At 38.9% G+C, this 27,162-nt stretch overlaps 1 protein-coding gene across 5 annotated transcripts; it reads left to right on the top strand.

Moving 5' to 3' along the window:
• The first annotated feature begins 594 nt into the window (after positions 1-594).
• On the top strand, positions 595-27,126 carry micu3a (mitochondrial calcium uptake 3a). 5 transcript variants are annotated; one of them, XM_086033116.1, is made up of 15 exons: positions 595-907; positions 4,876-5,023; positions 6,183-6,214; positions 8,271-8,349; positions 10,947-10,994; positions 12,669-12,751; positions 13,038-13,109; positions 16,197-16,238; positions 17,434-17,529; positions 22,116-22,210; positions 22,346-22,517; positions 23,308-23,416; positions 23,511-23,668; positions 24,595-24,659; positions 26,546-27,126. In XM_086033116.1, the coding sequence occupies exons 1-15, from the start codon at positions 647-649 to the stop codon at positions 26,550-26,552; spliced, it is 1,467 nt and encodes a 488-aa protein (XP_085889242.1). In that variant the 5' UTR covers positions 595-646; the 3' UTR covers positions 26,553-27,126. The 5 variants fall into 5 exon arrangements, with proteins under 5 accessions (XP_085889242.1, XP_085889244.1, XP_085889243.1 ...); XM_086033118.1 differs by lacking the exon at positions 16,197-16,238; XM_086033117.1 differs by lacking the exon at positions 26,546-27,126 and having other exon boundaries at positions 24,595-24,663.
• The last annotated feature ends 36 nt before the right edge of the window (positions 27,127-27,162 follow it).

Here is a 27,162-nt window from a genome sequence, read left to right as displayed (position 1 = left end):
AGAAACCCCACGCAGGCACGGGGAGAACATGCAAACTCCACACAGGGAGGCCGGAGCCGGGATCGAACCCACGATCTCTGAACTGTGAGGCGGACGTGCTAACCAGTCGACCACCGTGCCGCCCCGCTTTTATTTTTCTTACGTAATTTCTGAAACAGTTTATTTAAATTCCAAATTGAGTTATCCCAGGGATGCACAACATCCTAAACCATATGTACATATTTTAGTTGGAGGCATTCCTGTGATCCCCTTGCATAAAAGGCACTTTAAGTGAAAATTGGCACTATACTTTACTTTCCCCTAAAGCAGTTTAAACAAATCATACCATTGTTTCTTGTAGTTAATGTGGTAAAGAACTCAACACAAGTATTTCTGAACACAAAATAGAGTGTGCGTGTATGTGTGTTCACAATTATTTTGGATGTTGGTGGGCAGACATGGCTCCTATATGGCCTGTCCATGGTAATGTATGTTTTCGACCTAAATGCGGGCTTTCCAAAAATATGACAACGCCATTTGGAAACGAGCCCAAAGTCAGTACAATCTTTAGAGCACTTCTCGCGATAGAGTGCAAGTCACGCGATAGCTCCGCACTGCTCCGCAAAGTTCTGACCACACCAGCTTAACGGCATCACTAACAGCAACAATGGCTGCCTTCCGCAGACTGGCTTCGCTGGCCGTTAAGCTTAGCCTGCGCTCGGTGTCGAGAAACGAGGTGACCGGGCGTGAGACGGCTTCAAGAACACGGAAGTGTCTCACTTTCGGGCTTTGTCTGGCGACAGGAGGTGCCGTGGCACTTTACCTCTACGAGGACATGACCAACCGCCGAGGCTGGAGGAGGACGATGGGAATTCGCAGCATCCACGGTTTGCTGCCATCCATCCCAGCCGTTGAAGCCAAAGAGAAGGTGGGTGGCTTTAACCAGCGCGTTAATTGTCAAATATGTTCGTTTGATCGTGTTTGCGGTCACTGGCCATGTATTCTTCATCCATGGTGAAAGAAAACCTCGACTACTTTCACATCGCCTCTCACAAATGTAAGAATATGTTCAGAGTGAAGTCGTTTTGTTTTCATGGTGGCTGTATAAAATGTAATCTGTAGTTTGTTCCAAAAACGCTTTGATCACTAGTTGGCAGCTGGGCGATGTACGCGCGTGCAAGCAGCGGTGGCGCTCTCCGATGGAGCTGGTGCTGAAATGTCAACAATAACTCACGGCCATACAGCTTTGAATTGAAATTTGAGAAGCAGGTGTACAGTGATAGCAGGCCGGATAAGTAGTTGGAATATCTGCCTCCTGGAGCTTTTTTTTTCATGTGCTTGCGTGGGTTTTGTCTTGGTACTCCAGCTTCCACCCATATTCCAAAAACATACATAGTAGGTTCATTTGTTTCATTAAATACTTGAAATCGGTGTTTCCCGACCTTTATTCAGCACATATTTTACATTACAAAAAATGTTAGGGTGTAACACCAAACAAAAACATTACAAAACGTGCATACACAGGTTATGTACCTTCTGCCGTCTAGTGGAAGAGCATTTATTTGTTCCGACTGGCACTATAAGTCGTTGGCATCGATAGATGAACAATTTATTGGTTTTCAAAAAGTTATTTTGGACCAATTACACAAAATTGGATTGTTTCCCGCGGCCCACCTGATGATCTCTGACAGCACACTAAAGGCCTCTTTATACTCCCGCGTACGGTGGGCAACACCTGCTGCATCGCATCACGTGACCGACCCATTGTGCTGTGCAACATGTTTGCGACATGTCTGCAACACATGCAGCGCACACGTCAGAAATTGGTGGTGCGCATAGGATGCCGCGCGTGCTCTCTCTCATGATTGGTCCGTTATGTCACATGCTGTGATAACGTACAGTTTTCCCGGATCAGTTATTTAAGGGTGATTTATTTTGTCATCACGGAGGAGATTATACACACCACGAAGCTTGTTGCAGCTGCAAAACTAGTTTGGCAGCGGCATGGGTGTTATGTCACTGTGTGTGTAAAGAAACCTTCGCCGCCACCTTCCAGCAGATCATTTTCGTAATACAAATAAATGTATCGTCTAGTCATCTAGTTCCCTTTGTTATAGCTGGCACGATATCCATTGTTGTCGCTGTAGCTTTATTCGTTGTGCGGCGGTAAAAATGCCAACCGGAACTGTCCAGAAAAGGCAGAGGAAATTCCACCCTGTGGTGTCCTAGCTAATATCAGCTGTAGCGACACCCTCAGACTTGGAGTGAAACTGCAAAAGGGGAAGTCAACACGAACATTTTTTTGTCCAGAATATGCTCTATGCAGGGCCCCCACTGGTTGAAACAAGGCATTCAAATAAATATTGCATTTTTAAATGTGGCGACTTCTCATTGATTTGTTAATTTGTGTTACGTGCAGGTAATGAATTGCGTACAAACCAAGAGAGTGTCGGAATGGTATGTTTATACTTCTCATCCACCCACAATCAAAATCACTCGATCAATCCTAGCGCGATTTACCCGAATTGGTGTTTTCAACAATGATCAACTGGAATGAACACTATCCAAAATGAAATGGTAATGAGGCTTTTGTGTGTTTGTAAGGAGTGGAAGTACAAAGTAAGATGAAAAATAACGACTCCACCAAATTATAGATACTCGAGCTGCATGATATTGGAAAAACATGCGATATGCGATAAGGATGTTCACTATAGTGATATCGATATTATTGCAATATTTAACATGTGCCTAATGAAATGACATTTATATTATTTAATGAAAAAAGTACATTTTTTTCATGCGACAAATTAAGCAAGCTCAATGTGTTCTTAGCTAATTCATTGTAATTTCCCTAGATAATGTCCAACTATTGGGTGACGATGCACATTTAGGTTTGCATCTGACTGGTAAAAGCATACAATTCCACAAGAAAATTATTGCATGTCTTTGCGCTATGCATGTTGCATAGGCCATTATCGTGATATCGATATTGGAATATGAGTTAAGCAGAAAAATCCACCCCTTTTCAGCATCTCAGCGGTAGTTGAGTAGTTGTGTTGTCATTTTTAGTTGACAGAGGTGACAAAATAGCCGTCCCCCCCGAGATGGCTAAAAACGGGTGGATTCAATCTTATTCTACAAACGCAATATTAATCAGAATGCCTTGTTTCAACCAGTGGGCTTGTATATCAGTCAATCAATCAATCAATTAATCAATCAATCAATCAATCAATCAATCAATTTTTATTCCAGAGTCAAGGTCCACTTTAGATAAAAACATACAAAAACAGCACAAACAAAATGTAAACCATCACACATTAAAAAGACAGGCATATCAGTGTTTCCACATGTCTGACTGGTAGCGAATTGCACTAACCCCAATATTTGTGAGTGGCACCAAGATTTCATTTTGAGACCTTCCTAGCCTACAAATAAAACCGTGCATTAGAGTTCATAGTACTGCTTGCAAAGTGTTCACTCGTGCAGAGACAAACATCTCAGTCGCACTAGTCCTTCGAGGTCTTCTCAAGAGCACCTGCAATGCGTCATGGTAGGCCACCTGTGTAGCCTTTACATACTGGCTCTTTTATATTGAGTCCAAAGGTGGGCTGTATACAGAGATGACTTAAAAAGAGTCAACTTTACATCATCAGTACATGAGCCAAACCTGTGCATCAGTGTATTAGCCTGAGCATACAATATTCTATACATTGCCTTTAAATATCATCATCATCTGCCATATTGACAGTGATAACGTGTCCAGGATATTCAACCTTATCAGTTATAATGAGAACTGTGTTTAACACATAAAAAAGAGGGTAGCTCATGTGTTTGTCCTCCTTTGCCCTACAAATCATAACCACATTTTTCGTTGAGTTATATTTTATGAACATAGAACATATCCTTGAAAAAAATATGTTTTGGTTGACTTCCACTTTAAGTAAGGTAACAAAGTATTTTACTTCGCACCTCTGCTTTTGAAGTATGTAAACAACGATGTTGCTGCGCATTCGCATAAAGGCAGAGCATGCACAGGCTGGATGCAGCCTGGCTGAACAGATGGAAGCGTGTACATGACTTTTTTTATGGAGCATTTTTATTTCGTTTGGCCATTCTAGCATGGCCTTGGAAGTAAACTCTCACTACAACATTTTTTTCTACTTTATTCCTTCATGCGAGTCAAAACCACAGCCTCCTCACGCTTCTCTACAAGGAAACAACACTCATCTCATATTCATGCATTCTCAGTGAAGGGAGCATCAGAGTTTTATGAATGGATCGGTATGCTCATTAGCATGTTAGCTGAGCTGTGCAGAAACCTCGCTGCAATGAGTTCTGTGGCCAAACAGGTTTAAATTTGGAAAGCTGTCTTGGAATTACAACGCTTCATGCAGCATAAACTGGTGGTGTAGCATTGCAGCTAATCAAGTTGATGGGCTGCGCTGCTTTGAGATTCCAATCATGTTGAAAGTATACTGAAAAAAAATGTGTGTGCCCTTGTACTGATGCTTGTTACATTGCTCTAAAAGGTCTGACTATATTTAGAATTTGAAGAATTTAGAATTTGAATTTGAAAAAAAAATAGCAAAAAGGGAGACATGACAGGCTTGCTTTGTATATATATGCATTCACAATTTGGTGGGTGCAAGTTGCCTTAATAAAATGTGGAAAGATGTCCAAGGGGCTGTGCGATGGTGTCGTCCCCCTGAATGAGTAATGACTTGAGTCCAATACACTGCAACGTCAACCTGGCTGCAATAACGACAAAATGGCAGTATTATAATAATCATACTGCTGTTTTCTCTCATTTTGTATGCAGTACTTTTATTGTAATGATTTAGCTTTGTATGCCCCATCAGTTTTAAAGTGTACCCTTCTTCTTTGTTTGTTCTACAGGCACAGCCGATGGACTTTGAGGAGGGAGATGTGCACATGTCGACCCATGAGCATCGTTTCCGTTTGTTTAGCTCGGTGGAGTATGACGGGCAGCTCTACATGACTCCTCAGAACTTTATTGAGTCAGTCACCATGAGTGAACCAAGGAGTATGTATAGCATTGTTTTCTACACAAAATAGCATTGTTTTGTACATAAAATAAAAGAGAAGAAGGGGCTTTATTTGTTGAGGCCTTCTTTACTAATGGTATAGACATCATGAGTAAAAGAAAATGTTGTTGTTGTGGTGTTAGTTTTCATGCACACTCACAATTTTATGAAATCTGAGTTTAATTAACTTATAATGAAGCTGAAGACATGAACACAAATTCCATCAACGGTGTGTAAATGAATGCATGCCACTCTGCATTTGAGTCAATAACTGTCCCTGGCCACTACATAGAATATACGGCATATGTTGCTTGTAACATGAAAAGTGACTTATTTAATTTGCCTTCATCTCTGAGTATCATTCAATATTTGATCTACCTTTTAATTCCAAATTCATTTGATGTGTTTTACGTCAATTATTTTTGGTCGGTGTCAAACTTAAAATCTTAGGACCGATATTAAGTTATAATACATCAAAATGTTTGACCCTGTCTGTGCTCTGTAGACCTGCTGCCATTAGAAACAAATTTGCCGGTGCGACCTCAAAGCAGATGGCCTAACAGCTTTTGTTTAGTCTAAGATTAATAATGTTAGTCAGACACATTGACACTGACGCACACAACCTCCATTCATTACTCATTTCATTTGCTCACATTTGAAACTTTATTATAATCAATAAACATCCAAACTTCTGCTTACTCGGATTCTCCCCTTATTGTCACAGTTATCGCCACGCAACACATTTTATTGTCTTGTTCTTAAGTGGACAGTTGTTGCATGCAAACTATGCACCTGTATTAGTGTTTACATCTGCATTGCTCCTGACATATGATACAGCCACACATACCCACTCAGCAGCCGACATCCTCTAATGCCCCCTTTGAAGTTGAATTAAGATGAACTTTGTTGTATAAAACAGAACAAAAGTAGTATGTGCTTTTACTGGGACATTCCACCTACTACAAAGACAAGCACAGGGCACTTTAGATGGTCCTGTGATGATCACAGTTGTATATACAGCATATGTGTGTGTTGTGACTGAGGCGTGCACATTAAGACCCATTCCTAGATAATACAGATGCTATCTGACAGAGCCCACCCAAACCTTCTTCTCCTCTTTCCCTTCTTTTTCTCTTTTTTTGTCTGGCTCCGTGGCAGACAAGAGGCCCTGGAGGTCCCTGACCAAACAGGTGGGCGATACACTCTAAAAGCTTCTTTCTTCTTTCCTCCATGTTGTCAGCATCTGTTGTATTTCACATGTGGTTGTCTATTTCATTTCAAATGTGACTTTTCGTTAGGTACTGTATATAATGTGGTCAGTTTTATATAAAATTCATAGTGAGATATACAGCATCGCTGATCGACATTTGACTGAGTTCATTTGTTCATCAACAATTTTTTTCTACATTTTTTTAATAAAAGATGCAAGCAAACATTTCAAGTTGTTTTTTGCACTGATTCCAAATCTGCCCTCATTATAATATACACAATATAATATGTAATCCATCCATCTATCCATTATCTAAACCGCTCATCCTCACAAGGGTCGCGGGCGTGCTGCAGCCTATCCCAGCTGTCTTCGCGCAGTAGGCGGGGGACATCCTGAATTGGTTGCCAGCCAATCGCAGGGCACAAAGAGACAAACAAACACTCACACTTACACCTAGGGACAATTTAGAGTGTTCAATTAACCTAACATGCATGTTTTTGGAATGTGGGAGGAAACCGGAGTACCCATAGAAAACCCACGCAAGCGCGGTGAGAACATGCAAACTAGACTCAGGATCGAACCCATGACCTCTGCACTGTGAGAAGGAAGTGCTAACCAGTCGACCACCGTGCCACCCATAATATGTAATATAGGAATATATTAGTAATATTTATTTTACAATAATATGTTCTGAGAACCTCCACTAGTCTAAACACGGCATTCTGAATAATATTGCGTTTGTGGAACATGAGTTAAGCAGTAAAATGCACCCATTTTACCCAAAACAGGTGTTTTCTGAAGCTGAGCCACCTGTTTTCTGAAGCTGAGCCATGATTGGTTGTTACCTGAACCCTAAGCAACTGTGATGTCATTTACATTCGACAGCAAGTGGCAAAATGGCCGCTCCCTGACATGGACAAAAATGGGTGCATTTTACTACTTAGCTCATATTCCACAAACACAATATCAATCAGAAAGCCATGTTTAGACTAGTGGGGCTCTATAGAGCAAATTATTGATGAAGATTTTTTGGAGGTTGACTTCCGCTTTAAGGGTTAAGTTCCACATTGCGCAAGCTTTTATAGGTCAAACTTTAAAACAAAAATGAAAATATCTCAAGGACCTAATGTGCTAGAAAAAAAAGTAAACATTTTTGAAATCAACGTCACTAAATTTCAGGGCACACAAAGCCATCTCTGATTAAAATGTTCTTTTGGCCAGTGTTATGAGGAAAATTAACAATGAAGGTGTTAACTTGTTTTGGACCCTGACAATAGCTATCTTATTGTTCTGAACTATTCTTGCATTGAGCAGATTAAGTCTGCTTGAGTGGATGTTGCTCAACTTCCAACAGATGATGTTATGGTGTTCTATTTTTAGAAACTCGTTGAAAATGAATCAACATTGCCTCTGCTGGTTGCAGCCCAAAATGTACTCAGTGTGAACTCACTCAATTGCCTCACATTACAATCCATTTGTAATCAATTCCACACAATCCACTCAGCATCCTTAAAAATGTGATTTTTAGAAATTAAAGCCTTACCACAAGCATAATATCGCTATATATATACGTTTGTTTCTCTGTATGAATTTGGCAAATTATTTAATCGAAATGACTTTTAAAAGTCCGAAAACATCTTAAATTTGACTTCCTTAAGCCCGTGCATTGTATGTCTTTACTTATATGTAGATAACAATTTCTTTTTTTGAAGGTAAACAAAAACACTACTTTCGTAGCAGTTGGATTAAGTGTGGGTTGATTGGTTTATCTATTTAATTATTTCACTTATTTTTAACTTAAATTCCACAGTAGGTGTGTTCAAAATCATTCTCAATAGAACTTGTTTGTTATCGATTCGAGTCGCTCGACTGGTGCATGTCCAGCAAGCGTTATGTCAGGATACAAACACGCTTGGGACAGGTTTCAAGCTACACTCGCAGACAGTAATTTTTTTTTGTTTTTTTTGAATGAAACATATTTGCAAATTTCCATGAGAATCCTCACAAGTGACTTATTTTATACATTTTGTTTTCAGGAGCTGGAGAAAATCCTCTCAGATACTCCCCCCGTATGGAGAGGATCGTCCAAACTATTCCGTAACCTGAGAGAACGCGGTACAGTATGCAGCATTCCTATACACACACATGCATGTACAGTTTATGTGCACACACCCCACTCACACACAAATGCTACAAGCAGAAAAGGCACTTTGCATACCTAAACCATTATTTGTAACTGCAATCTAAATAAGTGAAATGGTTTAAATTATCTAACGATCACACGGATAATGAATTGTTGTATTGGTGTCAGTGTTTTATTTTAACATATTATATTTACTTCTCTTGGTACAAAAGATTATATTTCTGAATCTATGAGGCTCACATCTCAAATAACATATTTGACTCCGTTTCAGGGCTTACCTGCCAAAGTGTGTGTTTGTGTGAGTCACAGTAGGTGTCTCTAATCCGAGGTTGGAGGCATGCTGTCTCTACTGACAGCCAACCAACCTGCTGACCAAACTAAAAATAAACCACATCACAGGCCCTCTCTTCACTCCTCTCTAGTCCTCATATAAGCATATTGCACCAATGAGATATTATAGCAACCCCCCCCCCCCCAAAAAAAAAGCAGTTATATACCTGTAGGTATTTCCCCATTTAATTTGACGATATGTCAGTTTATGCCCTGATATGCATGTACTTTGTAATACAAACTGTGTTTGTCAGGACACGTATTCCCATCCTGAGCAGGAACAGCTACAGTAAATTCCTTGGAATGGCTACAGATTTCTGAGAATGACAAAATTAAATGGAATGCTGTGTGTGCGTGCACGTGTGCGTTTCATGTTTTCTCTGTTTTTGATATTAATATTCCTTTGTAGTTTCATGAGAAAAATATGGTTTGGTGTTCTGATTGACTAGGCTTAGGAACAGATACATTACAGAAAGGCTTTAAATATTGAAAATTACAAGCAGCACTATTTTAAAAACACGATTTGCACTTGGCAAAACAGGTATTGAAAGCTATAATTTGTGAAACCCCATGCAATTCATAATACAACAACAACTCAAATTAAATGTTGAGTATACAAAGTATTTATTTCTATCTGTCTCCCCAAGGACCCTTGGTGACATGATCATTGTGTTGTTCAAGCTACATGGGAGGGGGTGGGGGGGTACTTTGGTTCCAAATCAGCACCTTTACACAAAGTAATTGCGCTGTAGGAAACACAAGCCTGTCACTGGTTCTACCCGGTGTCATGTTCACCAACACACATACACGCACACAAACGCCACTCACACATTCACATCCACGAGAGAGCAGTGTCCCGTAACACTCAAGCGAGTCAACCTGAACTATCCGGACAATCAGGCAGAAAGCGAAAAAGAGTTAATGGGCCCGAAGCAAGAAAAGATTGCGTCCTGAAACATTTTTCACCTGCTTATACAAACACACGCACACTCACACACCCACGCATACACCCATACACGCACAGATCTTTACTTGACGCAAAGTTTGTTTAGAAGTAAATAGTAGCAATGTCACAGGACTTCCCAAAAATGGGTACCACAACACAGCAAGAAAATCAGATCAAGGGTTCTGAAGAAATTCAGCTTTTTGTGAGAGAAAAACACTTGGAAGAGAGTAAAATACTCCCTGATAAATGATCACTTCAAGGATTCTATGAAACTTTAAAGGCCATGTAAAGAGAAAATACATTTTACACACCACAAAAAAATTGTGCTGTTAACATCCTTAACATACCTGCCTGATTTCAGCTATTTTGTTGAACAATTTGAGTAGTATTATTCAAGCAAATTCAAACAAAGTAGACGCAGAACCACATTATTTTCCATATTTATAAAGGGGGTTTCATGTTTTGTTAGTGAAAGACGTAAACGCACATTACTGAGTTAGATAAACTAAATTGATCACTCCTATAACTGAATGGAACCCGCATGTTTTTTTGTTTGTTTGTTTTTTTACTTGCCATGAGGACATAGTAATTGACTGTGCAGGTTTGCACATTCAACTTGTGAAGGGGGACAAGTTGCGTCTGCTTGTGGAATCAGTCATTTTCTTCATTCAAACCCGAGCTGAAATCTCAGTGATACATGACATTTGGGCTATTAACATTTGCTATAGGTTTCAACTTATTTAATGAAACCTGAACACAATGTCAGTACTCACCAGTTAAGGCTGCTACTCAAACAAGCCCTTCTTCGATTAGCTGACAAGTTTCAGCTAAAAATATCCACAACTAAGCTCATGTGGGCCAAAATTCCTACGTTTCTTCCAAGTGGAAGAAATTAAAATTACTGTGATATTCTAAAGTGCATCATTTGCCCTAAGAAAACTCGACTTAAATAGCGCAAATTAAATACTATTCATGAGAAGAGCAGCATAGGCGGCAGTAGAATACTGTCGATCATGTACTTTAGTTTGCAATTGTTTCCTTGTTGATTTATCAATTATGGGCGATTTCAGAGGTGTTTGAAGTGCAAATTACATGCTTTTTTTGTTTTTGTTTTAGAAAATGCAGACCCTTGTCACATTGCTAGAAATAGTGTGTGGCCAAATGGATTATTTTGTTACTTCAAGAAGATACATCAAAAGATGCTATATTCTTGAAAGGAAAGATTGTGCGTTATTGTGGCTGTATGTGTATACGGCCATACTTCGACTAACTCCCTCATGGTCTCGTTGCTAGGTATCATATCATACACAGAGTACCTGTTCCTGCTCTGCATTCTGACAAGTGAGTCTCTCCTATCCTGCTGTCTCTGCACTATACTTCTTTAGGAGACTAAAGTTAGTAAAGGTATCACATCAGCTATTGCCGTAGTTAGTCTCCTCTCCAGGTAAGAAAGACACAACGAATCCAGCTAAATGTGGGCAAAGCACATTCGCTTCATGATGTGAAGTTTGCAGTACTTTGCCATGGCAAATACAGTGCAAACCTTTAGCACTAAAGATCCGTTTTCAACTGAGCAAGACATGGTCATAGGCAAGAGCAGCCACACTTTAAAAAAATAAAAATTCAGTTAAAAGGCAAAAACATAGTAGGTAAAATAATGTAATTGGTAGTATAATGAATATAGTAGTACTTTAAATATTACAATTCTATACCAAAAGCAGTGATTTTCAAGAAAAGACACAGCGGACAATCGTGAACAAATTTCAGGCGTGACTGACGATCACAGCAACAGATAAACAGCAAGCCCCTGGGTTCTTATTAGGAAACAATGTTTTGGGTTGCCACATAAACAGTGCAGCATTGTATTATTTATTTGATTTAACTACAAAAAAACATGGTGTGATTGTCAAGAAAGTTAAGCAGATTGCCCAGCTCACTGTATCTATATTGTGGTAAAACAAAGAGGAAACGGCCATGAAATAAAAGTAGAGTGTGAAGATATTTGAGAGGCTGTTGGCTCCATGCATGCTTTGCTTTTTCAGCCACAAGTACATATAAAATTATGACTATACTTATGCACGTTTAAGTATTTTATGGCCCAACAATGCGTTAATGTAACTTTTTGTTGTAAAAGCTCTCATGCGAGACTCCATGAATCTACAAAGTAGTTTAGTATTATTGTCAAATACAATACTTCATATCGTTGCTGTCCTGTGAAAAACACTTCTGTCCATTTTTTTCAATTTTCTTATTTTTACGTAATTGCTGTTTCCACGTTGCAGACATCACATTAACGTGAACATTTTTAAAAATTCCAAAATTGGACATAAGTGTTTTTCACAGGACAGCGTCGATATACTGTTTCGGCACAGCTTGGTGACGGCTGGATTTCGCCTCATACGAATGTATTTTTGTTGTGAAAGGCATGAACAGTTTTGATTGGCTATTACATTTGCAACGTTGCAATGCGGTGTCCTTCCAGTCAATTTTTTGTAGCAGTAAAACTCGTCGCCGACACTCGCCCACTCATTAAAAATCGTGTGTGTGCACACTCTGTGACAGGTCAGTCAGATATGGCCGCATTGCTCGGTGTGTGGCAGAGTATACAGATTTCAACTATGATCCAACATTATGCCATACATTTTATTATTTGCAATGTAGGGCAAGTTTTGTACAGTAGCCTTGTCCTTTTATGTCATTTGAAGAATCTGACAATCAGATAATACAAATAATGTAAGTTACACTATAATTAATTAAATAAAATGGTTAGCCCAGGGGAGCTTCTGTGGTCCAAAAACAATCCACTCTGAGAAAACCAATCAACCTCTAACGATAGCTAAAGAAGCATTGAAAATTCCTCATGAATTGAAAGAATTGAATAATTTGAAGGTCATGCTCATTTATACTGTATCTGGCCATCTGACCACTTATGACTGTATGCTATTTATGTATTTACAGTTACCTTTAACAGACCCTGTTGATAACTCTCACCATGTGTGTTCTCCTCTGGTGCAGAGCCCCATGCTGGTTTTAAGATTGCTTTCAATATGTTTGATGCAGACGGCAACCAGATGGTGGACAAGAGGGAGTTCTTGGTGGTAAGTCACTAATAGGAAGGGAAAACCAATCATCCGTGACATAATTTTCCTTCTATTGTCAGTTTCATTTCTTATATTAGTGATGCTATGTCATGGGTATTTAGTAGGTTTTGTCTTAATGTACTGTAATAAGCATAACATAAATGTATTTCAGGTTTAATCACTGGGGTTTGCGTAATCAAGTGGACACGAGTGCCAATACTGTGTGGTTTATATTTGATTAGAGTATATAAAAAGCATTATTTCAATTATGTCATAAAGGTCTTTATTCTTGACCTCTTTGTAGCTTCAGGAGATCTTCAGGAAGAAAAATGAGAAGAAGGGGAGGAAAGGGGATGCTGAGAAGTCAGCACAGTTGGTAAGCGAGTTGGAAAACAGGAATTTGGGGTCAAGGATCCATACAGTATAACAGTATATATAAACAACACAGTTTCCCATTTGTCCTGAATATAACCAATGGTGTGATGATTATTAATTGTCCATATTAATTGTTCTTAAAAACCGATACCACTGATCCATTGTATTATTGAGACTAATAATAATAATCCAAACAGTAAACATTGTTGGCTCTGATCATTTTAAATCATCCACAAAGGTATTGGGATACAACAGTCGCTGTGGTGTTATGCATTTGAGGTTACTGGACTGCTGTGCCAAACTGTGCATGTGGATGCATTTAAAATGATGAAAAACATTTAGTAACAGTTTACTGTCATCTTTGGAAGTATTAGGATAATAACCCATCATCTAACCATGACTTAGTGCATGCTGCCTTACAAGTTTTTCTTCTCTGTTGTACCATGACGATGACATCCCAACTGTGTACTGGATCAAATGGATATACTCTTGTCTAATTTGTCTTCTTCCATGCTTCTGTGATTAAGGCAAAGGAACAACATTTTCTTGTATTCATTGGCCATTGGCTACTTAATTATGCATCTGTTGATATGAATAATTGTTGCAGAGTAGTTTAGACAATATGTTAATCCATGTTTAATAGTGAATGTTTGTGTTCTGACTCATGGAAAATTTCTTTGAGAAAATGAATCTGCAGATCTTATCAGAGAGTTTTGGCAATACTCCACATACACATTTTAAATGGCTGATTGAGGAAAATGTTTATAGGCATATTTTTAACATCATGGCTTGCATTAACTGTGGGGTGGCTGAAAGAAGTTCTAAATACATGTAATTAGATTCATCAGCTGGGCTGGGTTGAGAAAACGTAACATCGTTATCCTTAAGGTAATATTAAAATTTACAGCTTTAAGCAAGTAGCTTCACTAACAGTGACGTTAATGTTAGCAGCTCAATAGAGTGACCAAGACGATTATCCCACTTTGTCCGAATTTAAATCAGTCACGTCATGCGTGCTTTTTAGATACGTGTGTAGCACTGTCACGCTGCCATCAAAGGCAAGTTTTGTCTCGCAGCTTTTATAATGCATTCCTCTTTAGTCTTATTCCATTATGGTTAGCCATCATACAGTTAGTCACCGCTTTTCCGGTCACATCACGGCCGACCCCTATCACCACTACTGCGCATGTTAGGGCTTGGCAATTCTGGAAAAAATAATCATCCCGATTATTTTCGATTGTTATTGAAATCATGATTAGTAATTATGAAATGATTTCAAAACTTTGAATTTCTTCAACTACCGAAACCCAACTTTAAATATAACTTGAAAGAACAGCCAGAAAATAAATAAGTAACAAAGTGAAAATAATGATACATATTAATAAACAATGTAAAACAATACATAAAATAAATATTCTCTGTTCCTGCTGTGAGCGCCTTGGACTCTTTGCCTACAATTTTGCAGATTTGATCTCCCCGCTTCCAGCAATCTCCTTCCGCCATGTGGAGCGCATTTTGGACTCAGGAAGACGTCAATGTTGGATATATGCGACCTGCTAGTTCAGACTCCGGTCCCGTTGCCAAAAATCTGACGCGTATCCGATCTAGGACCACATATGAAAGTGGCCCAGGTTGCATTTGAAAAAAATGGAATTGAGCCGTTCAGACTGTCAATTAAAATATCTGATACAGGTCGCGTAAGGGCAAAGAAATCCCATCTGGGTCGCATTTTCCTGAAGTGTGAACCTAGCCTTAGGGGCAGTGTGCCACCATGCATGCATGCAGGACACATTTCTTACATTAAGATAAGGAAAGTAGAAGAATAAAATTATGACTGGATTTCATAAATATTACTATTTTTTTGACAAATTAGGAAGAATATATATTTCATGAATATAACTCTTTTGTTTCACAAATTAGGAAGAAAATATGCCACTAACTATTGTTATGTTGCATGTCTCTGTGTGTTACTCCAGCATTTGAGTGTGAATATTCGTTATGTGGAGGAATATCACTCCTGAACCTCGATGCTAATTTTCTATTAGCGTGTCAATGTGATTTTACATTGACTGCTAGCAATAGCACTAGCATTTTTTTTCTAAAACAAAGCACAGCATATTCATGGTTTAAAATTCAAAAAAAAGAAAAATGTAAAAAATATATGTATTTTAATTAAAACATTTTGTTTGGTTGTTTTTCATGGAAAACACATATGTTTACATATGTTTATCGGGTTTTTTTCTTTTCTTTTTCCAATGCATTTCAATGGGCGTCAGTTATACCTGAATTTTTGCAATTTGTGGGCCAGCCCAGGCCCTATATGTGTGCCAAGTACAGTGTTAGGTATTACAGTGGTGGTTAATCACTACAGCTGGTGGCACTCCTGAAACCAATTGCCAAACAGGCCGCTCTTCCCTGCACCAACTAGTTGGTTGAGTTGGGGACAAGGACTGCCAATCAGGGAGGAGCAGGTGGCGATCTCCAGTACACACACACAAAAAATTAAGCTCCACAACACAAAAACGCAATTAACAAAATGAAAATATCGTGGGCCATAACAACAGACAGCAGACAAGAGTCACATCAGCAGGAGGCTACTGTGGGAGTTTTGAGCAAAAAATAAAGCTTCATTTGAAAGTTGACACAATTGTGATTTGTCATCTAATCTCAGCATGTATTTCAATTCGAAATTTAACCTGCCAAAGTGGCTAGTGGGAGAGGCACTGTTACCCGGCACAGCTGAAATTCCCCCTCATTTAGCGTCTTGGCTGGTGTTAATGTCAAGCCCTGCATATTACAAAGAAGGTGATTTGTAAAAGTATCCAGTATCTACTATATACTGCACATTTAATATATAGCTAGATCATCTTTAGATGCACATTTTAAGAGATATTTTGTGAAATATGTGTTGCTCTAAGCTATAATCAGAGATGCATTGGAAATGACATGTCCCTCCCTATGCAGAGCGTATCCACAACCTCTCTCCTTGCATGTACTAACATGTCTTTTATCTTCTCTCCTCCTTCCTCTCTGACTGCATGCTCTGCCGTCCCCTCTCTCTCCCTCATGCTTCTTCTCTGTGTGGTAGAGTATGCAGCTGTATGGATATCAGGTTGCCCCCATGAACAGCGTATGTATCCAAAAACATACCACCGTAGTGTTCTTTTTGCTCACCTTAGAGAGCCTTAAAGGATGTGATAAATGGGTGAAATTCCCAGATTAAATTATTAATCAGTCTAAAACTGTACTTGTTAGTGGCCTCATATTAAATATCTTAACATAGGGATACTTCAAGGAATAGTAGTGTGTGAAATAACACAGAATATTGGGCTATTTGTGATATTCAATGTTAGATATGTAACTGAAAAGTGGATCGTATATATTTGAAGGAATAGGAAGAAAGTGTCAGGTAAACAAAAGTAATGGAATGTCACCATGGTTGGATGTTTTAATTTTCCCCATCCGCTCTGTGATTGATTCCAGCATGAATAAGAACAGGGCTAACTGAAGACTAATGTGGTTGTGAATGATGTGGCGCACTTTAAAGACATAAGCAGTATGCGTCCACCACTCCTCAAACTGAACCATGAATGAAATGCAACATTTTGTCACTGACTAAACATTGCTAACTGAGGATTTCCTAGCTAGCCAGATCTGTGTGAAGTGCTGTGGTGGATAGATGCGTTTTCACAATGACTCATGCTAAAAAGCCTTCATTAGTGTTTGTCGTGAAGAAAATGAGAGGCAAGTGGTCAGAAGCTCCACGTTTTCAAGGCAGCACACTTCAGTACAATCAGCGCTTCATCAATGGTCAAGGACAGATGTCAGGATTTTAGTCAGAACATTCTATTTTTATTCCCGGACAAAATTGGTGAATGCGCAACGGCCAGCATATGACACATTCTCTTTTTTTGTGACATTAAATAGCACAAACTCACAAACTCAACATTGATATTCTGATCTGGCATCACCTGGTCTGTGTTGTGCTTGACACGAATGAGTTTCATGCCTGTGTCCTTTTAATGTGAGAATGTATATTCTTAATCTTTCAAATTATTGTTTACAATAAGGCGTTTTATGTAAACCGCATCCAGTTAGCGTAACAGTTTTTAATAGTCCACTTCCTTGAGGCTCTAACCTGCTTGATAAATGGGGTACATGTGTTGGGTACTTTGTTAAGGGCCAGGTGGTCCCATGGCACCTCAGGACTTGATATAATTATATATTTAAAAAATTGGATTGATGGGTAAAGTGCAGAAGCTACTTCCTGAAGTGGTTGTGTCGGAAGTGAACTGACCCTGGCCCCCCTTGACCACCCCCTACAGGTGCTAAAAAAAGACAGTCAGGAGTTTGTGGCACGGAGTTACTGGGACGTTCTAAGGCGAGGCGCCAGCCAAATCCTCTTTTCTGACCTGGCGGAGGTACACAGACCCAACTGTCCTCTATCCTGTCATTCCTCCAGTGTTTATCATTAATCCGTTTTTTAATTCTGTAATCATCCTTGTATGTCTGTCTGTTCTGATCACACATACCAGAATAAGACCAAAAATGCATGAAGACAATGAGGCTATTCCCACGAGTTCCCCGAAAACAATAAAGCATAAAAATTAACCACTTGTCAAGCTGCATTATCAAACTGCAAGGTATTTTATGTTGGCTTGAGTCAAGATACATTTGTCTCAAACGTCTTTATTCATTTGTCTACTATGCCACCATATCTTTCCCAGTCTTCCCTTTTTCGTTTTTTTTCCCCTTACCATATTCATTTCCTTCGCCTTCATACTTTTTCTTTAAAGTTTATGCACTCATAACAGTACATAAACTTCGACTTGTATTCCCTTATAATCACCTAAATGAATGTATTTATTTTTGAGAAATCAAACTTTAAATGGTTCTTATGGATATAGTACATTTATTCTCAATGTGTCTGTTCGTGCTTATTTCTAAATCTGTACTGTGTTGTTGTGATGTGATTGTCCAATATTAGTAATATTATGGTACTAGTAATGTAGTGTTTGTCTAATAACCAATCTCTTTTTTTTTTTTTACATCTGTCTACAATATGTTTGAATCTGTGTTGTTTTGTGGCCAAAGTTCATGTCAAAGCATTCATCATTTTCAGCACGCTTAACCCTATAGTATAGACTCAATGACACAGTTTGGGATTCAAAATGCTAACATCAGAAATGTTTGCACATTACAAACCTTTGAGTTAAAAAACTGTTAAATATTGTCATAGTTACAAAGGTGATATATTCATCTTTCTTCATATGTAATTAGAATGTACTGTAGCTTCTACAGTTATTATTACTTTTTTCATTTATTGCTTGGAAGAAATCACAAGGCATTCGTTTTGACTTAAATATAAGTTAGCAAATGTTTCCTTTCACTGTAAAGACCTGTAGCCTACACACTGATCACACTGAATTGGCGAATGATCGTTTCTGTTCAGTAACAATCGCTAACATTTGTAGATATGCATATCACTGAGCACACGGTCAGATATTTTTAGGTTGTAAAACAACGTGGTATGGTTTGCAAAGGCAGCAATCTGTGCAAGTGGAGGTGTTGCCTCAGCTAGCACACCGGCTAGCTGAGTAATGACAGGCTTTGTGCTGCGGCAGTGCCGTGGCAGAGGAAGCTGAGGTGAAGGTAATGACAGTGAAGTGTATTGGGTCTGACCTTGTATTTACTCTCAGGAGCCTTTCATCTGCCGCGATGTCAGATGGACAGAGCACACACAGGACCAGGCAAAGTGACAAGAAAAAACAGAATAAACTAGATGGGAATACCTTCCAAATTCAAATGGTTTGACAGTAGATCATGAATAAATTGTACAAACATAGCAAAAGTTAAAGTCCATTGTGGAAACAGGAATATGCTGAAGTGATGGAATACACTTGAGATAAGAAATAGTTGATCAGATAGATAGAGTAAAAGAGGAAGAGATAAAATCACCAAAGAGGTGAGGGGATGCTAGATTGGCGGCCAGAGGTCAGCGGACAACAAATGTTGAGGTACAAAGTGGGTGGGTAGAAGAAAGCCTCGGGAAGCACTTTGAGGGCAAAAGAAAGAAGCAGGTTGTATTTAAAGGAGGATGTGTTTACTCAACAGATTAGTCAAGCTCTTTGCTTTTGTGTGGCAAAAGAGGCTCTTACTGACAGCTTGAGGACGAGGCTCTGACAGTTACTAGGAGGAGAAAGGAAATAAGGGTAAACTGAGAACATGCAGTATGAGAGGGAAATAAGTGACCGGGGAAGGTAAAAAAAAGGAATGACAGAAGGTGGAAGACAAGGGAGAGAAGACCAGGTCATGGGAATGAAAATGTGAAGTAGCCTGCGTCCGAGTCCCTGGAAGGTGTTACTAACAGTCGGGATTAAAGACTGACAATGACCTGGAGGTATGAGTTATAGATTCGGAGAAGGTAAAATACCTTTTAGTGTTTACATCAGTAATGACTGTTTTTACATATTCCGTAAATGATTAAAAATCTTTTGTAACACACACACACTTATGCTTGTGAGTGGAGTAGTCATTTTGTCATCATCGGGGTGGTGAGCTCATAACGTTACCGCCACACCTCCAGGAATGATAACATGATTATAATCACTCTGCCATTACATTACATGCCATTATCTGTGTTTCTTAGCATTATTGCTGCAGGTATAGTTCAAGGGGAAGTCAACCCAAACATTTTCTTTACAAGAACAGGTTCTATGCAGCCCCACTAGCCGAAACATGGCAATATTGTGTTTGTGGAATGTTAGTTAAGAGGTCAAATCCACCTGTTTGTGTACATCTCAAGGGGCGGCCATTTTGCCTCTTGCTGTTGGCTGAAAATGACATCCCAGTTGCTCAGGGCTTTGCTAATGACCAATCATGGCTGACTTTGGAAAACAGGTGAACCGTGAGTGATCGTTACCTGAGCCCTGAGCAACCGGGATGTCATTTTCAGTAAACTTTCTGTAAGATGTTGGAGTGGGTCTGAGATGTTTTACCTGTTCGTCCAAATTAATGTCTGCGAGGTCAGAGGTGAATTTGGACTTAATAGAGGGCCTGGTTTACAATATAAGCTCCAGTTTTCCAGTTCTATCCACCTTGCTTTGCTGGTATGCAGATAAATTTGGAAGCATAGAATCCTCCACATGTTTTAATAAAATGAAGAATTACGATTTAGGATTTTACGTAGCCATAACCTGACGGATTCTAAAATGAATTCAGTAGTTTCTCAGGTCATGGTCCAAATACTTAGTAGTCTCAACAGTATTTATTTACAATAAATTGACTGGCCTAATGATTAGTTAAAAAATGATTTTATTTTAAATATTCATAGTTTTCAAACAATCTAAATCATGCGAAGTGTAATCTTAACTGTTGTTAACATAATTAATGTGTCCTTGTAGAGGCAAGAATATTGGCCTTTTTTGACTTGTCTTTGTGCTGCTTTGGCTTTTAGGATTTTAATCTTGAGGTAGAACCCCATTCAACATTTTGGTGCAAATGATTATGATAACGGCATAAATGCTCCTCCATCTTTGGCAAACACGAGAGTTGACCCCGCGTCATCTCTGCTTACAGTAGCATGGCCACCAAAAACAAGGTTTGGCAGTGATGGGCATGGCTGTGATTGAGAATTGTTATTTACTTCCCCCTTTTCTGCCATGATGCTTGATGACTTTTTTTTTTTAGATTAGAACTGAATAAAAGCCCAATGACCCGTTTAAATCGTGTCATGTATCCTATTATCATGCCAATCCTGAAATAGCCACACGTTCAGTCACTTCAAATGAAACCTACACAACTATCCTAATCATCGTATTTCTCTTTCCTGTAGAGCTTTTATAACAGTTAAAATGCATGATAAGAGATTATATCATGGGCAAAATAAGAAATAGAATAAAGTCTATTAATTGGCTCTAATCACAATAACTGAATATAGACCTACTTGCCCAACTGGACGGAAGCAAATATAAATGAAAGATAAAAGGTGGAATCATCTCACATGCTTAATGGTGTGCTGTTAATGTTGTGACTGTTTGGCATTCGCAACAAAATGCATGAGATGTGCTAGCTTGATTGCATCTTTTCCCCAGCCACTTCATCCGTCTCAAGCTCAGTACTTCTTCTGTCTCTCCTCCTTTTACGTCTTCTTCCTTTCTATATTCTGATTCAACCTCCAGCATGTTTGGTGACAATGGGCATGACAGTTTCCGCTGTATCAGTTGTGTGCTTCAATGTAAGCTCTATTTCTTTGGTAAAAATCTGTTTTCTGCTGTAAAAAAAAAAAAATAAAAAATAAAAGTCACCAGTCTGGGATACAGGATTAAGATCATTTCAACTGTCGTGCTGAACTCTATTGTCAAGAAATAACAGTTTGAAGGTTCCAAGGATGTCTTCAAATGTGTATCTTTGATCATCACTTGGTTTAGAATAGTAATGATACTTGTCATCAAATAAAGACTGTTGTCAGATTTTTGAAACCATGAGTTCACGGATAGATTGGATAAGTTGATTTATGAGTAAAACTGTGATATTGAAAATCAACAAATTTCACCTGGGTTAGTGCGTCAGTGTCATGGTGACTGCTGACTATTTTTGTTTGTGCTGATTGGTTGATATGATTTGCATTCACTAACTAGCTTGACTCCATGCTTGCACTGTTGAATTAATAATGTTTTTTGTCCTCTTCATTCAGTTTCTCAATATACAGTATATTGTTGTGTATTTGTGTTTTGTAACCTGTGAGATTGTGGAACCAAGTTCTGTTCAAATTCTATTATCATGACCAAAACAGTCAAAATCCACTAATGGTATCCACTTCAGTTTGTTAGCTATCTTAGGGTGCACTGACAACCAAGATAGCTTTGGTTTAGTTTCAATTGTAGTGACTCCCTTCTTTGGTATTGAGAAACAGACAAATGTTTTCTAAAGCAAAAGTATGAGTTTCGTTAGTCTCTCACAGAGCTTCTCTCTTTCCCTTTTTGCCTCCTTTCGATTTTGACTGTAGCGTGCAGATGAGAGTCTAACTATTGACACCACCCTGCTGGTCCATTTCTTCGGGAAGAAAGGGAAGGCTGAGCTCACTTTTGATGACTTTTATAGGTATTATTCCGTAGCATGTGATGGCTGCACGCTTATTTATGCCACAGATTCGCAAGTCTTTCATTATTATTACTACAGTATTTTTTCCCCCGATTTCAAATGGAATAGTTGCTATCCTATATTTTATATTTTCAGGTTCATGGATAACCTCCAGACTGAGGTGCTGGAGATTGAATTTCTGACCTACTCCAAAGGAATGGCCACCATCAGTGAAGAGGACTTTGCCAAGATCCTCTTGCGCTTCACCAATGTGGAGAATATTGGTGCCTATCTGGAAAATGTCCGACACAGCATACCTGATGAAAAAGTACTTTACATAATGTCTTTGTGCTCTGTCCATTTAAACAAAAAAGTGCTGCGCCTGAAGTAAATACCTCCTGTTTTTTCAACTGATACAATTTGGCACGGGAGCCATATGTGCCCAAACGCATACAGTATACGCCTTCTAAAGAGCGGACAGGGCATCTGTAAAGCTGATGTGTACGGTGATTTTTAAACTAGATTTCTTTAAAACCTACTGAAGATTTCATCGTTGACAAGAAAACATTGTAAAAAAAAGAACAAACTGATAACCACTGATTAGTAACTGCACATTTTTGCTCTACAAATTTCAAGTGATGTTTTGGGTTGACAATTTCTCTTTCGCGGGCAGCAGCACTTCTTCAATTCCCTCACATCTGTTTGATTTATTCTTCCTCTGTGAGTGCTTCTGCCTCCCAGCCATGAATAGCACCTGAAATTTCCCACCATCATTTCTGCCCGCAGCTGTTGTCGCGCTCCACACTTCAACGCTCCTCTGTCTCGCTTGACCACACACACACATTGATGCCACACACACATTGATGCATACGCGCATGCTGTCAGTCTTTTCTCTCTCGAGCAACTGTATTCATCTATTGGTATACCTAGATATGTCAGAAATTGATTGATTGATTGATTGGTTGCTTGCTTGATTGATTGATTGCTTGATTGATTGCCATGAGCAGCTACTTTTGCTCCTACCACATGTTTTGTTTTGTTGTGTTTTTAATAGATATGTCACTGAGCTGATGTGCCTCAAAGACTGTTAATGGTGTCTTTTTCTTTTGCTGTTTAAGGGAATCACCTTTGATGAGTTCCGCTGTTTCTTCCAATTTCTGAACAACCTAGAGGACTTTGCCATTGCCATGCAGATGTACAATTTTGCTTCTCGCTCCATCGGACAAGGTTGGGACAGAGCTGTAAAAGTTAGACTTACGGGAACATGTGGTCACCTTTTTGTGTGCAGAGAGACACACTATTTGTCTTTGCCCCCTGCCAGATGAGTTTGCAAGAGCAGTGTATGTGGCCACAGGTCTCAAGCTGACACGTCACTTGGTCAACACTATCTTCAAGATCTTTGACGTGGATCACGATGACCAGCTCTCTTACAAGGAGTTCATTGGCATCATGAAGGACAGGCTGCACCGAGGTGCCAGGGTGAGGAAGTACTTTTTCTTATCGACACGCACCAACAAAAAGATGTCAGTGAGAGCGGGCACATGATTTAGTCAGGCAGAGTTACTTGTGTGATTCTTCGCTCAATGGCACATCAACAGAAAAGTGGGAGCAATCGAATTAACTGTGCAGTCATTTTAAACAATGCATGTATAACACTTAAAGTAAAGCTGCTTCTCTTCAGAATGACCGTGTACAATGGTCCATGGACGCACGATATCCCTCAGTAAGTGAATGTGTTCCAGAGAGAATCTGAACCTCAGGGCTGAATCATGAACGGAATGACGAAGCACGGAACAATTTGGTCAACAAAAAATTGGAATTAAACTATCAACTGATTAATGTGATTCAGCACAGAGAAATGAACTGCCGTTCCTATCACCAGTGTATAGTGAAAGCTGTGGGGATTTTTCAGGATGTTTGATCTTTACCATCTATGACAGCTTGGAGAAAAAAGGCTGTTATCAACTCCACCTAATTATTTGAAGTGGTGAAAAACTCCAAGAGAAATGGAAACCACCTCATGTCACTGCACTGAGCTGTTTCTAGAGAAAAAACACTGCTCTCTAGTGGTGTTGTCTGATATGTCAACACAGCCGACTGTCAAAGTTGTTCAACGAAATTACGCTACCATTAGTTACAGTTTTGTATTTTGTGACCCATTAGTTGTTTGGCGTCCTTATCTTTGATAACTAACCAGTTCTTCTATGTCTTTCCCTCCTCTCACACTCTTTCATGCATTCTTACTTCCTCTGTTGTTCTTCCAAAATGCCACTCTTAACCTTGTGTAACGTTTGATTTATTCCCCACTTGTCTTCCTCTCTTTTATACTGCTCCAAAATCTTTCCCTGCTCATTCGTCTCCCTGCATTTTCCTTTTCTTCTGTCACGACATAATATCATTCAAAGGGATATAAAGCAACGGAGCGAGCCGTCTCCTTTAGATCCTGTCTGAAAAGAGAGCTAGCAAGCAGATAAGTATACCCAACAACTGTACCCATTCCATGTTTGTTATACACCTAGGGTTGCCAACTCCCTGAAAAATAAACAACGGACACCTACTCGGCGGGGACGGCCGACCTGACTGCCTTCAACGAGGGATGGGCATATCGATACCAAAATATCGATATTCCGATCCATAGTGCTCAGTTTTAAGTATTGATCCTCAAGATAAAGTAGTGATATTTGCAATTAATTCATATTTATAATATATTTATGAATCTATAGTTTAGAATATTCTATTGTTATCCAATTAGAATAGTCACTATGTGTTGCCAAGGGCAACGAGCTTCCTGCCTTGGCAGAAACTGCAGAGTAAAACACAGAGCAAGACATGTAGTTGAGGCTTAAAATGAGCTCACCTTTAATCAGTTCAGCAGAACATTTTTGTCCACTTTCTCTTTACTATATTTATAGTTTCAGGGTAGTTTATCAACTGCCTGTACAGTAAAAATTATGCATATCTGTTTGAACTTGTTGTAATGTAAGGCTGTGTGTGTATTCTTTATCTATTATTCATCAACGTATTACTTTTATGTATTATTAATCTATTTAACATACTTGTCAATCAATTGTACTTGTTTATTCCACCCCAAAATTATTATATGTTGTTTGTCCATACAATGCTAACATTCATTGTACATTCCCCATATTAACAGGGGTGCATCATTTTTTTTCATGGGTTACTCACATTAGTACCAGGAGATTGACTTTGGTACTCACTAGTGGTTCAACGGATCACATTTCACAAGTCACGTACGGTTCAGATTGGTCACGGATTTTGAGTCAGAGATCGGACTGTGTTTCGGATCAGCAAAAGGAAAAAAAGATTATTAGAACTTTGACTTCATTTATTTTATAAAACACTTTTGCCCATTCAAAAAACTCCTGTCTAATATGGCCATTTAGGATTTAAGAACGCAATATAAGGCAGGATACCTTGTTATTTTATACACTGTACCATGTATAAAATAAGAATGTTCTTATTTTATACGTGGTACAGTGTATAAGAAGGTTTTGAGCTGATTGTTTTCTTAAAACTATTTAATGAGCAAAAGTGTTTTTATAAAATAAATGAAGACAAGGTTTTGTTTTATTTTTTGACCTTGAAGTGCAATTTAAATCACCTTCCTTTACACATGGACAGCGCATTACAAAATAATCTCCACAATATTGAAAAAGAAGTTTAAAAAAAAAAAAACAAGGAACATCTGATGAAGTACCAGCCAGGCACTTGTTGCTAATGATAACAGCTGCTTGCTACTAACGCCGGAGACTTGTGCCGTATCATACAATGACAGCGTAATTAACTAGCGGTTTGTTAGCGACCTAAATTCGCGACTGAATATGATTTCGGGATGGCGTTGCGTTGATGTAGGTGGCAAATTGAGACGTCAAAAACGGAAGTCAAGGAAGCTGTTACGCCATCACGGAGGTCAACTTCAAAGTAAAAATCTCACTAAGGCTATTGCATTGGTATCAATGACGCAATGTATTATTTGGTCAGCTTTATTTTGAAGTTAGCCTTTGCGGAGGCGGTGTGTTAAAGAACTGTTGTTCCATTAATGCCATCGACATTTTACACATTATTTTTTACTCTGACGATATTACGGGACAAAGTGCGTCCCTTTACAACTCAATACGGGACGCGTACTCATGTTCCTAAATACGGGACGATTCTGTTTTGCAAGGGACGGTTGGCAACCCTATATACACCTAACCTGTCTGTGATATAGCCATTTTACTAATTGATTTTAGAATGTGATTGTGACGCTAGATGAAATATGTTGTAATATGTTGTAAAAGTGTTCATAAGTGTTGCGTTTTATAACGAACATGCCACCCTCTGCTTTTTGTTTACTAGGTGAATGCCACATGTTACAACTCCTTTCCATGCTGTGCATGTTGTCTCTGAGGCCACGAGACAAATAGACTGGCCCTGGATGGGAGACACAGTCATTATAGATTTGTTGAGTGTAGTCGGAAGAAAGGCGGAAAACTGGTCACACACACACACACACACACACGCACACGCACACACACACACACACACACACACACACTATTTTTATTTCAAGTCTCAGGATGAAATATACTGAAAGTTTTGGAAATGTTCGACTAAGTATTCACAGCATGAAAAAAGTTCATGAATTGCTGTTCAACCTATACACACTGAAATAACAAAGTGGCCATATAGTCCATAGATATTTAAGTTAATTGTTTCATATGTACTTACTAATATATTTGCATGATGGCCATGCACTCATGTTTACCCCTTTTAATCCTCCCTATTTATTTATTACTGATTGATGTTTGCTTTGAGTCTTTTTGTGTACGGATATGTTCATCCTATGTTTAGTGATGTAATAAAACGGTCAGTTGTTCATTTTGCGCTGGTGTACCTATTTAATTGAAATATTAAATATATATGTACTTCTTTAAGTGAGTTTTTTTTCTCTCTCTCGGGTAAATGAAACA

This window comes from Filicampus tigris, chromosome 6 (genome assembly GCF_054856515.1).
Source record: "Filicampus tigris isolate MCC_2025a chromosome 6, RoL_Ftig_1.0, whole genome shotgun sequence".
Taxonomy (NCBI): Eukaryota; Metazoa; Chordata; class Actinopteri; order Syngnathiformes; family Syngnathidae; genus Filicampus; species Filicampus tigris.
Note: the sequence above shows the minus strand (reverse complement) of the source record. Positions and strands in the feature narration are given on the sequence as shown.

Coding starts and splice junctions, on each gene's coding strand:
- micu3a (XM_086033116.1), top strand. CDS start 647: ATGGCTGCCTTCCGCAGACTGGCTTCGCTGGCCGTTAAGCTTAGCCTG. Junction 908..4,875: donor CCGTTGAAGCCAAAGAGAAG/GTGGGTGGCTTT, acceptor TTTGTTCTACAG/GCACAGCCGATGGACTTTGA. Junction 6,215..8,270: donor GGAGGTCCCTGACCAAACAG/GTGGGCGATACA, acceptor TTTTGTTTTCAG/GAGCTGGAGAAAATCCTCTC.